This window comes from Aspergillus oryzae, chromosome 2, assembly GCF_000184455.2.
Source record: "Aspergillus oryzae RIB40 DNA, chromosome 2".
Taxonomy (NCBI): domain Eukaryota; kingdom Fungi; phylum Ascomycota; class Eurotiomycetes; order Eurotiales; family Aspergillaceae; genus Aspergillus; species Aspergillus oryzae.
Genome location: NC_036436.1, coordinates 1,547,244 through 1,559,282, shown reverse-complemented (window position 1 = coordinate 1,559,282; position 12,039 = coordinate 1,547,244). Strand labels below are relative to the sequence as shown.

The following is a 12,039-nucleotide window of genomic DNA, read 5'->3' as shown; positions in this document are numbered from 1 at the left end:
CACTTACAGCCTCTTTTCACCTCGAACCTCCACTCCACTCTCCCATGTCCCTTTGACCTGACTATACCTGTCAGTCACCTCCTCTCAGAGGAAACAGGTCTGCGTCTTGTCTTGACCTTTAACTACCACGCTCCCTACCTCATTGCCAACTTATCGCGTGTGAACAATGGCGTCTTTGTGATTTAACCTTCGAGACGTGTAGTACATCGCGTGCTCGGCCTGGAGTACCCCTCTTTTGCAGGCGTCTTCACCAACAGCTAACCAACTATTACTCTGCTTTGTGTATTGTTACCATATGGCAGCAGTATTCATACCCCCTTCACCTCGGACCTCCCTGAACATGTCGACTCGCCGACCACTCGCAAACGTGCCGAATGCTACTAACTCCCCCCATAGGGCAGGCCTCGTGCCTGCCAAACGCCCTCGAACCACAAATGCACCCGTCGATATCCCTTACGGCCAGCCACCGCCCAAAAAGCAAGTGATTGACGGGGCAGAAGGCGACAGTCGGTCACCAACCCGTATCAGACCTGCTACTTTCCAGAACGCAGACTCCAAGCTCTTCACACGTCGTACGAATAATGCCCAGCCAAGTGCTTTTGAGAAGAAACTGGTCGCTGTGAGGGATAAAGAAAGACAATCCCAGCTTAGAGGGACTAGACATGAAAGACCATCGGCGGAAACCATCGATTCTATACGGCAATGGCAGAGGCATTATCGGAAGGCTTTCCCCCAGTTCGTCTTCTATTTCGACAGTATTCCAGAGGATCTGCGCAGCAAATGCTCGCGACAAGTTCTTGCATTGGGAGCTGTAAGTCGATTTAGGATGTTCCCCGGGCATAGTGGCTAGGCATTGGACTACACTCACGAGAGGGAATGTCCTAAGGCCGTCACTGGACCCAATCACCTTGTCTACGGTTGTTTTCATAATGCTAACAAGAGTACGTAGCATGAGGAGAAATTCTTCTCGCGTTTAGTAACACATGTTGTCACGTCGCGCCCTATCCCTCCGGAAACCGACGTGGCGAGCCCGGCGGAGGTCAATACGGAATCGGTCGACCAAGCTGCTGCAGATGGCACTCTGCAGACGGTTAACCCGTCATTACTTGAGAAAAATCCTGATGGGCACCTACATATGTCACTCAAGAATGACGTGCGGCGTGAGCAGAGCAATATGGATGTCTTATATAGGGCTCGTCAGATGGGAATGAAAATATGGGCTATTGAGAAACTTCAACGGATGATCGCCACGATCAATGATGGTGACATTGGTGGCCATAGTGGCCATTCGACCCGAAACAGCCATGTCGGCGGTGGGCATTCTAGGGGTAGAGGCGAGGCAGACCTTTCACAAGTTCTTCAGAATGAGCTTAACGGCTCTTCTGACCGTAACCCCCTCTCCGTATTGAAGGATTTGGTCATGTTCAAAGGCCCATTTGTCTATGTTCATGACATGGATGAGAAGACCAGGCCTGTTATGGTTCGCGAGTACCCGAAAGTTGTAAGACGACAAGACGGTATTTGGCCACAATTCAGAAGTGCACCGCTGGGGAAATGTCCCTTTATCGATGAACCTCCTACAAAGAAGGAGTTGGAAAGGCAGCGGGCGCGTCAACAAGAGAAGAAAAAGGCTGCTTCAAAGGCTGCCCCTACCCAAGAGGCTCAGGTTCCAAGAACAAATGTTCCCGAATATGCCATTGAGAAAGCAGCTGATCGCGCACCTAAAAAAGAGTATAGCCCTCAAGATGTTGATGAGGAGGCTGTATCTCAGCGTAGACAGCCAGAATTGCAGGAGATGCAGCCAACCCGACCGTTATCCCCGAAGAAAAGCTCTGAAAGCTTTGTTCCTCCGCAGCTCAATTGTGGCGAGCGATTCTATACTGGTGGTCGCGAACCCGCGGCGTCAGGTATGCAACCATCGAACATCACTTCTGCTATCCGTTCCCAGATGGTGTCCTCTACTGCCGCGGCGCCTGGTGCAAAAGCTGGCATAAGCAAAGAGGTCCATGAGCTAAAGAGAAAAGTCCTCGAAAAGAGCAATGGGGGATACTCTACTGGCACGGGCCCTTCATCGTACCGGGCTACAGATGCTACAGCGGCGCTGAAGATGACGAAGAGTCAAGGCAATCGGCAGAGCAGGTTAGACCCGCCTGAGAAGCTCGGGAACGTCATTGAAGAGGAAACCACCCAATCGGAGAGCAATGATGCTGGAAAACGGCGAAACAGCATACGAAAAGGTACCTGTCAAAAGAAGAAGGAGAGAAGGAGAGACCCGAAACCAGGCTATTGTGAAAATTGCAGGGATAAGTTTGACGATTTCGAAGAGGTGAGCCGCTAATACAGAGGGTGAATGGAAGCAAGGTATTAACTTCTGTTGCAGCATGTTATGACAAGAAAACACCGCAAGTTCGCGACCAACAGCGCAAACTGGGCAGAACTAGACTCGCTACTCTTCCAGCTACAACGCCCAGTCAAGGATGAATATGAGTACGTTTAGCATAATATTCACTGTGCTCAGGCTTCTTCAGACCGAAACGAAGTATGCGTACAAAGCAACCCTGCTGGGTACTCGGCCACGTTCAATCCGCTTCTTGCATTCTTATCTTGGTTCTGTGACACTCAATAATGATGATTATGCGGAAATCCCCGTGCGGGCTTGGAAGGTCGAGTCTCGGTAGTAGTGGCGTATATGCAATTTGCCCTCGTATCCTTGCTCTTGGGGGTAGCGATTGCCTTTGGCTGCCCTTGGCTCCACGTCACTCATTCTCCATTTTTACACCTATACTGGGTTTCTTTCTCTATCAGCATTTTTCTTCAACTTTCTGCCTACTGTACCTTATTGTCGATTGCATTATTCACTTGGCCGGCGTCCTTGGATTGTCGCCTGCATTATCCTTGTCGTCCTATGGACTTGATGACGAACGACAGCTAACGGCCTTGCCAGCTACCCTTCTGGAAACCATGACAACAAGGGGTAAACAAAGGAAAAACAAAAAAAAAGAAAACAAAATTTCTTTTCTACGGGAGTGACTGGCGTGGTGATAGGTGACACGGAGTTTCTTTTTGAAAGCATTCACCATTCAGTACATGTATCGCATTGAGAGACCTTATGCTGTCTCGAAAGGAAATATTGCATTGGTATTCATTTGGTTCATTAATTTTTCGAACCCTCTTCTCTATACACCCTTTTCCTTTGTTCGTTTGTTGATTAAACTCATGGGTGGATGTGTTCATGGGGTTGCATGACTTAAGGCTCGAATGCCCTGGGTTGGGGTGGAGTTTTCCTTTCTCGTGAGTATTGTTAGCTGGCATAGCCTAATACTTCTATTTAGCGCTCGACCAAGCTAGACCGGACCAATAATGTTGGACTTATGTGGTCCTCAGGTCCATGAATAAAATTACATTCTATTCAAGTTGATATCTTAAGACTTGCGTACATTTTGTAGTTCGAAGATCACATAACATCAAAACCCTATCCGAACAGCCTCGGCCTCCCGTGAAGCTCGGCCCGGAAGAAGTTGATTGTCCGGCGGAAGAACAAACGGAGTCTGCACGTCACCAACCAATCGGCACTGAGAATACGTCACCGAGCTTGATAAAGACCCAACGAAAACTTAACCGTAGCCCTAACATCCGGCAGAAAGGAACAAATCTGGGGATTCTGCGGACTACGCTGCATAAACCAGCACGTCTGTCTTTAATATAAACTGCGAACCTCGGTGAAAGGGACCGCTGTAGAGGGATGTAAACATTCACATTGAAGCCTTTTCATGACTCTAATTGATCATTGATCTGCTACTTTCCAGTACAGTAGTACATACATGATACGCCATACATAGAGTGGAGGCAAATTTCATTGTTTTTTTATAGTAACCCTTCTAACGGGTAGTGACGCCACTCTTCTTCCGTTCAGTCCTCTCATACACTCAATTGGCTTTGACTTTGCCGCTTTTGGATCCTTGGGTTTTTTGCCTCTTGTGAAACAACCTCGATCTTGGACCTCCGCCCCTGTGTCTGTCTTCCGTCTTCAATTGACACATCGGTTTTTGCTTGTACAAATATTACTTGCTACCATGGCGTCTTCTAGAGCTGCAGCTCAATTGATGCTGCCGTTGCGGTCTGTCTCTAGGAGTATTGTATCTCGCTCAACGCATATTTCTATGATTAAGCCTTTTTTAGCCGTTGTGAACAGTTCGATAAGTCGTGGGCCGGCGCAATGTGCACATTCAGTTCGACACAGTTCTCATTCGCCGATGGGGGCTACGACGACGAATCCCAGGAAGAAGGTGACTTTGCAGACATTACGGAATCTACACAAGAAAGGAGAGCCGATCACCATGCTTACTGCCCATGATTTTCCGAGTGGGCATATTGCGGAGGCTGCTGGAATGGAGATGATTTTGGTTGGGGATAGCTTGGCTATGGTGGCACTGGGTATGGAGGATACTAGTGAGGTGGTTATGGAAGAGATGCTGCTGCATTGCAGGAGCGTGGCGCGGGCTTCTAAGAGTGCTTTTACGGTTCGTGGTTTGGGATATTCCCACTAAGGCTTGGCTATCGACTGACGGTTGTGTGACTCTACAGATTGCTGATCTTCCCATGGGCTCTTATGAGGTGTCGCCAGAGCAGGGTCTTCAATCGGCTATTCGGATTATTAAGGAGGGGCGTATGCAGGGTATCAAACTTGAAGGGGGTGCGGAGATGGCGCCGACGATCAAACGCATCACGCAGGCTGGAATCCCTGTTGTCGGTCACATTGGTCTCACTCCTCAACGCCAGAATGCACTTGGAGGTTTCAGAGTTCAAGGAAAATCTACCGCCGGGGCTCTCAAACTGCTGAAAGATGCCATGGCTGTGCAGGAAGCAGGCGCTTTCATGATGGTTCTAGAGGCTGTGCCTGCTGAAATTGCTGCAATTATTACAAAGAAGCTTCGCGTCCCAACAATTGGCATTGGTGCCGGCAATGGCTGCTCCGGACAGGTTCTTGTTCAGATTGACATGACCGGCAATTTCCCTCCTGGCCGATTCCTTCCCAAGTTCGTTAAAAGGTACGCCGACGTCTGGGGTGAAGCATTTAAAGGTATCCAGCAATATCGTGAGGAAGTGAAATCCCGGGTGTACCCTTCGGAAGAGTACACTTATCCCATCCCCAAGGAGGAGCTGGCGGAGTTTGAAAAAGTGGTTGACAAGCTGGATCAGTAAACCATGATCCTATCTTCCTTCTCGTCTACTTTTGGATTATGTTCTCGCATTTGTTCCTCATGTTGAAGCATTCTAGCTTGCATTTCTCATGTCCGGCATGGTTTTAGTGATACCTCATCAATATTGTCATGATTGTTTGGTTGTGGGAGAACCCAGCTGGCTGTTCTCTATGTTCTCGCTCAATCTTTGAAGAGCCTCAATACCAGCCAGCTTTCCTTTGCATCATTTTTGTTCGTTGGATTGGATATATCTGTAATCCAATATATTGGTAAGGGCCATCATAAGTCGTCACCCAAACGCAGGCGTCATGGAGTATGAGACAATCAATTGATCATCAACCTTAAAGCACTATACAAACCAAGTTAATCCAACAGCAAAGATATCGCAGGTAAAAATCACGATTCAAAGCAAAGAACATCGTATACTTACTCTCCACAAGCCCCCGACACCCTCATCCAGCCCCGGCGCAAAGACGCTATTGACATAACAGAAAACAGAATCCGTCTCTTTGCAATCTAATTTCTTTCTGAGGAACTTGACGACAGTCTCAAATTTCTGGGAGGCACTGATTTTGAAAACCTTGTTTTTCAGTATGGGCGCTGAAGCCAGAGGTTGGAAGCGGACTGTAACTATTAAGAGTGTTAGAAGTGGCAAAACTCGTTTATAAGGCCTAGGTATAGCGGAAGGTAGAAATTACAAAAAGACAGGAAGGACCAATTATCATAAGATTATTGTTTACAGAAAGAGAATTATGTTTATCAACTGGTCTACGCTTACCTTTCCCCTTATCAACGGCCTCGGCATCTGCCAGCGCTTGATGGGCATCACGCGGTAGGCTGGTTAACACCACCGAAGCGGACATGGTCAGGGGCATATCCGCCCCATGTTCATCATCTGGAATGGGAGCATTCTTATTATTGGATGTAGAGTCTGAGCTTTGCTTCCGACTGGCGGGTCGATGGCTCAGACTCGCCCGCGAACCGGCGGACAAATTCTGGGTCGGTCTCGGGGAGTCCTGAGAGGGGTGTTGCGGAGATGAGGGGTCCATTTTGATGAAAGGCTAATGACAAGGACGGACCACAGATCGTATTGATTAGTGGAGCCTTCCGGTGTTAAAACGGGTAGGATACGGAAGGGGAGAGTGAGATAGAAGGCGATACAGTAGTAGTAGCGGTGACGGCGATAAATGTTGGTGTTGTCTCCAATGGGGACCCAAATGACGTCGGACGCCTCAGGCAATTATCACTCGGATCGGTCCAATTAAAGCACGACGGCGGTGATGTCCTGCGGAGTCAACCCTAAAGGAGATCCATCGGCTGTTTCGCCGTCTGCAGATCACTAGCTGGATTCCCTTCAATAATACTGTAACTCAGTGCTACTAGTGCTTTTTGGTATACGCTATTCATTTCTACCATGGATAAGTCTGATTTGGATTGGCTTTCCAACCAATACAGTCTACAGTCCAAACAGGTACTGTAGTATCATGACAGTGCCCCGGGTTGGATAGTAATTGGACTTCTACCCAAACCTAATAAGGCTTCTACGGGTGACTAATTTTTGGCCTTGATTGACCCGGTCTGGGCTATATGCATAGCGAAATCTACCTGATTTAGTCGCCAGATGACTTTGCTACCTGATCGTCTGCAGGCGACATGATACAGGCATATACTTAGTGCCTTAGGTACACTACATACAATATTGAGTAGAATTACTAGAGAAGACGTGCTGAGTCATGGGCGGTCGGCGGCGTGGCACATGACCGGCGGCGAGTGACTGACCAATTTTCGGCCTGCGGGTCCAGGCATTCATGGTGCCATCATCGGTCAACCACTCATACTACTTAACAAGTACCGCTGCCACTCTGCTCTTTCAGTCTCCCCTTCTTAAATACACCCTCTTTCTGTGCTCTCTCTGATCGCGTGCTGATATATTTCTCTTCAATCACCACTTCATCACTCCCCTTTTCTTGCTAGCTTCGACTTATATTGTCGACCAAGTCCTACATCTCCCATTCCATCTGCCCCGCTCGTTCATTTACTTCCCCGCTTCAACCCTGCGGACTATTTCGACCCCGACAGTACCGAACAATTCGATATTGAAACTTAAGCTACACGCTACAGGGCTGCCAACTTTCAGGTTGCGTCAAAAAAACCAATTATCTTTTCAAAATGAGTAGCCCAAAGCGGAGAATTGAGACCGATGTGAGTCGATTAGCGCGCATAAGGTGTTACAGTTCAAACAAGGAAGGATGGCTAACATGGATTTCCTTCCTCAATATAGGTCATGAAGTATGCTGCTATGCCTTCAAATGATCTCTGTTGGTCTATAACTAACTCTTGGGCAGGATGTACGCGCTCCTTCCGATCTTATTTCTTATCGCATGTCCTTTGCTCAGTCCTGTCGAATAACTACATACGTCACAAAGAAGACAAAGACAAAGATTATAGATTTTGGTGTGCTGATAGTTGCTTAGGTTGATGAGTGACTATGAGGTGACCCTAGTCAATGATAATAGTAAGTGTCTCTTGTGTTTTGCCACCGGATTTCCCTAGGCTAACTATTGCATTTAGTGTATGTTCCGTCTTTTCCCTGAAATCGAGCTCTAGGGCATAGTTATTTACAATAGGGTTTTGATAGGCAAGAATTTTATGTCCGCTTCAAAGGCCCTGAGGAAAGTAGGTATTTGGATACCCAGGCGCCTATGTCTTTTACTTACAGCGACACAGCACCTTTCTCCGGTGGTCACTGGAAGATCCACGTCGAGTTACCCGACCAATACCCCTACAAGAGCCCTAGTATCGGGTTCGTAAATCGGATATTCCACCCCAACATTGACGAGCTGTAAGACGCTTCTTTTCACCTTCCTGAAAGGCGGACACTAATCTTTGTCTCTTAGTTCCGGATCGGTTTGCCTGGATGTCATCAACCAAACATGGTCACCGATGTACGACATGATCAACATCTTTGAGGTCTTCCTTCCACAACTCCTGCGCTATCCGAACCCATCGGACCCGCTAAACGGTGAAGCTGCCGCAATGCTGATGAGGGAACCTAAGAGTTACGAGGCCAAGGTGAAGGGTAGGTTATCCACAAAAACATTGGACATGCACTATATACTCATAATCACAGAATACGTGGCAAAGTACGCTAGCAAAGAGGCCGTCGACGATGCCGGAGAAGACACAGAGTCTGAAGATGAACTGAGTTCCGCGGGCAGCTACGAATCCGGCGGGGAAGAACCAGCCGGTACGATGGACGATGTGTAAATGAATTTGTTCTTTCTAGTTTCCTTTTCCACGTTTAGGGTTGCGTGCGATCATTCCTGAATCCGCTATTCGACATTGTGAGCGTGACTGCCTCGCATCAGCAGCGTCATTTCTTTTTCGTCTGTTCAATGTTTCATGGGGCTAGGTTTGTGGCGTTTCCAGGGTCGGGGTCTGACATTCATGGCGCAACTGATTACGGCGACTGCGAAGACTGAGTCGAGGATCGGACCGATGAACAACGCATCGCTGAGCTTGGGGTGTCGATGAACCATCTGCAGTCCGGCAATCTTCCCTTTTCCCCAATCTATTTAAGTACAACGATTGTGCTATCCCAGTTGTTTTCTGCAGACGTTCGCGCGCCCGGATTGTGCATATCATTTCAGAAATGTCTGTTTATGCTGTCTATATGCTTCCTCAGGTTCTTAGCAAATAATACAACTTGAATTTGTCATAGGAAGCTTTATTTATCACCTTTGTTGTAATGTGACACGGAGTTTTCATAGCCAAAAGCATGAACAAAAGAAGGAAAACAGATATAGACACCAATGAAAGATCGTGTATATGTTGTTGTATTTGAACGAAACATAAAGAGCAAGTGACAAGCAAACTTAAACCAAAGCAAAGAAACCGGCCATACAAAAGAACAGGAAATACAGCCAGGGTATTAGAACAGAATCTCTAGGGCGAAGGGTGGCATTGAAGAAATGGAAAAGAAAGGAAGGGAGAAGAAAGGGAAGAAACAAAGACACGACGGGCGTGCATGACAAGAAGAAAGAGGGGAAGACATCGACCGTCGACCGGCGACCTATGCGAGAGGAGAAGAAAGAAAATAACGAACAAAAACTCCCAGTAATCAACCGTGATACCGTTCCTTGTCCACCACGAACTAGGTAACCTTCAAAACGCCAAACACATCGCGGGCATTATCGTCGGGCTGCTGCGATTTCCCCTTGCGCGGATTTATGACCACCTCACCCCAGTGTTTCGGAACGGCGCCTGGTTTCGGAGAGCCAGGCTTCTGGGCGGAGGATCCGGCCTCTGATGCTGGGGGAGTGGTGGTTATCCTTACGGGAACATCATCTTTTGTGCCGGCTCGAGAGGAAGCTGGGGACACGGGACCGCGGAGAGTCGCTCGGGGTTGTAGATGAGGTTGGGGCTGGAGGGACCAGATATCGATAACGGAACTGCATTGTGTCGTATAGTTAGTCCTATAGTGCGCAAGCTACCGTCGGTTTGCGGGCATTGTATCTAGCCAGGAAGAAGCCGGCTTACTCTGACGTCCGTTGGCAGATAGCTTCGAGCGCTTCTCGTTCACGCTTCAAGTATCCGGTATCGGGGTGATTGCCTTGGGTGGAATTGTTTAGCGCGCCATATCCATAACCAGGCTGGTAGATATCGTCGTCGAGGAGACGTTGGGAGGACTCAGACTATGAGCGCATTAGTTAGCGATGAAGAGAAGTTGCGACCAGCCCAGCCACCACCATATCGCATGATCTATCCTTCATATCTTTTGACATTTTCTCAGACGTACATCCTGACTGTCCCGGCGACCAACCCCCAGACACGAAGCACAGACACCCATTTATACCAATATCGACGGGGCTCGGTTAAGAAACGAAGGGGGCACGAGACATCCAAGACCGGGAAGCGTCTGAGGGGGTCACGGAGGACGATGGCTTTCAATTGAGACTGGCGGGTAAAGCACGAGGAAGATGAACAGGGTTAATAAAAGAGTGGAATGCTGAAGTTAGAAGTGCAGCGACGGCACCAGCCGGTGATGCTGAAGTGGTTAATGGTAATCGGAGAAATTTCCTTGATTTATTATTTTTTGTCTTTTGTTGGAGAAACTGCGAATGGCTGAATCAATGGGATTTAATGCGGGAAGTTCCCTTGGCCGGTCGGGTGGATTCGATTACGGTTGGTCCGTGCGTTCCCGATGTCATTTGCCTTTCCTTTCGCGTTCATTTCTGCTGCTTCTCCATTCCACTGTAACCTTGAGTAATATACTCTTTAGGCATCGGGCATTGTCAACCATGTGGGCCTAACCTTTTTCCAAAGAAGATGTTATCTCATTGACAGCAAGTGGTTGACATTCTTGGCTTCATCAAGTGATGTGATTTCCTCTGCTATGGTCCACTGGATAATACGTACTAGTTCAACAGATATACTCTTCTAGTACCTGATAAGAAAGCAATAACTACTGTTAGTACTAACTCTTAGTCCGATATGAACTGTGTGGAGTATTATTGGCAGACACAGGAAGGGATCTTCATTCAAGGGCCTGTCACAGGACAAATCGGCGATCCCTGGGCAATGGAATTCAATGGATGCTACTCAAACCCCGCAGTATAGACACGACTCCCCTCATTCATGATCAATGATTAACCTCAGCATCATCTTCCCATCTTCTGATATCACCAAGCAATTAATACCATTCTTACCACTTACTCAATACCACAGTATTTTTCTAATCTCTTCTGACAACCATGTCCGGACGTCTAGAAGGTAAAGTCGCCATCATAACAGGCTCCGGCTCAGGCTTCGGCCACGGCATTGCAAAGAAATTCGTCGAAGAGGGCGCGAAAGTCATAGTCGCAGAGATATCCAAAGAGAACGGCGAAAAGGTCGCAGCAGAGCTCAACAGCAAATTCGTCTTTGCAGACGTAACAAGCCGAGAATCCTGGCAAACATTACTCCAGACAGCTCTGGACACGTACGGCCAGCTGGACATTGTAGTCAACAATGCGGGGGCAACCTATTCCAATAAGCCCACAGGCCAGGTCACAGACGCCGACTTTGACCTATGCATGAACGTCAATGTGAAGTCGATCTACCTCTCGGCGAACGTCATTGTACCGTATTTCGAACAGAATAACCGTCCCGGATGTTTTGTCCAGGTTTCTTCTACCGCTGCGCTTCGGCCGCGCCCCGGCTTGACCTGGTATAATGCTTCCAAGGCGGCGGTTAGTATTGCTACCAAGACGATGGCTGTTGAGTATGGGCCAAAGAAGATCCGATTCAATTGCGTTTGTCCTGTTGTTGGGAGTACCGGAATGTGAGCATTATCTGTTTATTCTACAGTGTTTTTCTGGGCCAGTTGCTCATAGGGTTGTTCATACAGGACACATCTGTTTCTTGGAAAACCAGATACGGAGGAAAACCGGGCAGCATTTGTATCTACGGTCCCGTTAGGGCGTCCTAGTACCCCGGCGGATGTTGCCAATGCCTGCAGTTTCCTTGCTAGTGATGAGGCGCAGTTTATCACCGGCGTGGACCTAGAGGTAAGTGGACTGTGTGCTCAACATCTCGTTTCTTCAGTAGTACTAATCATTTCACATAGGTCGACGGCGGTCGCTGTGTCTAGTGATCATCTCCTAAGAAGGTGGTAGGATTAATATGTACATAAGCCACGATAAAACGTTTCTGAGGAATCCGGCTACTTCTCAAATACGTTAATGAAACTACAAGAGCATAGTGCCTCGCATTAGTGCCCTGATTGTAGTTAAACCAACTATGTACATTGCACAAACATGTCTTTACATTAGTACTTGGTTCCACCAAAGAACTAGTA

The 12,039-nt window shown here is 47.9% G+C and overlaps 5 protein-coding genes across 5 annotated transcripts; 4 read left to right on the top strand and 1 right to left on the bottom strand.

Moving 5' to 3' along the window:
* Positions 1–295: 295 nt before the first annotated feature.
* On the top strand, positions 296–2,497 carry AO090001000595 (protein serine/threonine kinase activating protein nimO; the record flags this gene model as incomplete). The annotated part of the gene is made up of 3 exons (XM_001819051.1): positions 296–811; positions 950–2,326; positions 2,381–2,497. The coding sequence occupies 3 exons, from the start codon at positions 296–298 to the stop codon at positions 2,495–2,497; spliced, it is 2,010 nt and encodes a 669-aa protein (XP_001819103.1).
* A 1,576-nt stretch (positions 2,498–4,073) lies between these two features.
* On the top strand, positions 4,074–5,202 carry AO090001000594 (3-methyl-2-oxobutanoate hydroxymethyltransferase ECM31; the record flags this gene model as incomplete). The annotated part of the gene is made up of 2 exons (XM_001819050.1): positions 4,074–4,520; positions 4,585–5,202. 2 exons carry the CDS (start codon positions 4,074–4,076, stop codon positions 5,200–5,202), a joined length of 1,065 nt encoding a protein of 354 aa, XP_001819102.1.
* A 288-nt stretch (positions 5,203–5,490) lies between these two features.
* AO090001000593 (ubiquitin-like protein ATG12) lies at positions 5,491–6,250 on the bottom strand (the record flags this gene model as incomplete). Its single annotated transcript, XM_001819049.3, has 3 exons — positions 5,491–5,550; positions 5,632–5,831; positions 5,980–6,250. The coding sequence occupies 3 exons, from the start codon at positions 6,248–6,250 to the stop codon at positions 5,491–5,493; spliced, it is 531 nt and encodes a 176-aa protein (XP_001819101.1).
* A 1,429-nt stretch (positions 6,251–7,679) lies between these two features.
* On the top strand, positions 7,680–8,468 carry AO090001000592 (E2 ubiquitin-conjugating protein UBC8; the record flags this gene model as incomplete). The annotated part of the gene is made up of 4 exons (XM_023234621.1): positions 7,680–7,720; positions 7,840–8,043; positions 8,099–8,280; positions 8,332–8,468. The coding sequence occupies 4 exons, from the start codon at positions 7,680–7,682 to the stop codon at positions 8,466–8,468; spliced, it is 564 nt and encodes a 187-aa protein (XP_023089728.1).
* Positions 8,469–10,954: 2,486 nt separating this feature from the next.
* Positions 10,955–11,832, top strand: AO090001000590 (oxidoreductase, short-chain dehydrogenase/reductase family; the record flags this gene model as incomplete). Its single annotated transcript, XM_001819047.3, has 3 exons — positions 10,955–11,523; positions 11,590–11,749; positions 11,809–11,832. The coding sequence occupies 3 exons, from the start codon at positions 10,955–10,957 to the stop codon at positions 11,830–11,832; spliced, it is 753 nt and encodes a 250-aa protein (XP_001819099.1).
* Between the last annotated feature and the right edge of the window lie 207 nt (positions 11,833–12,039).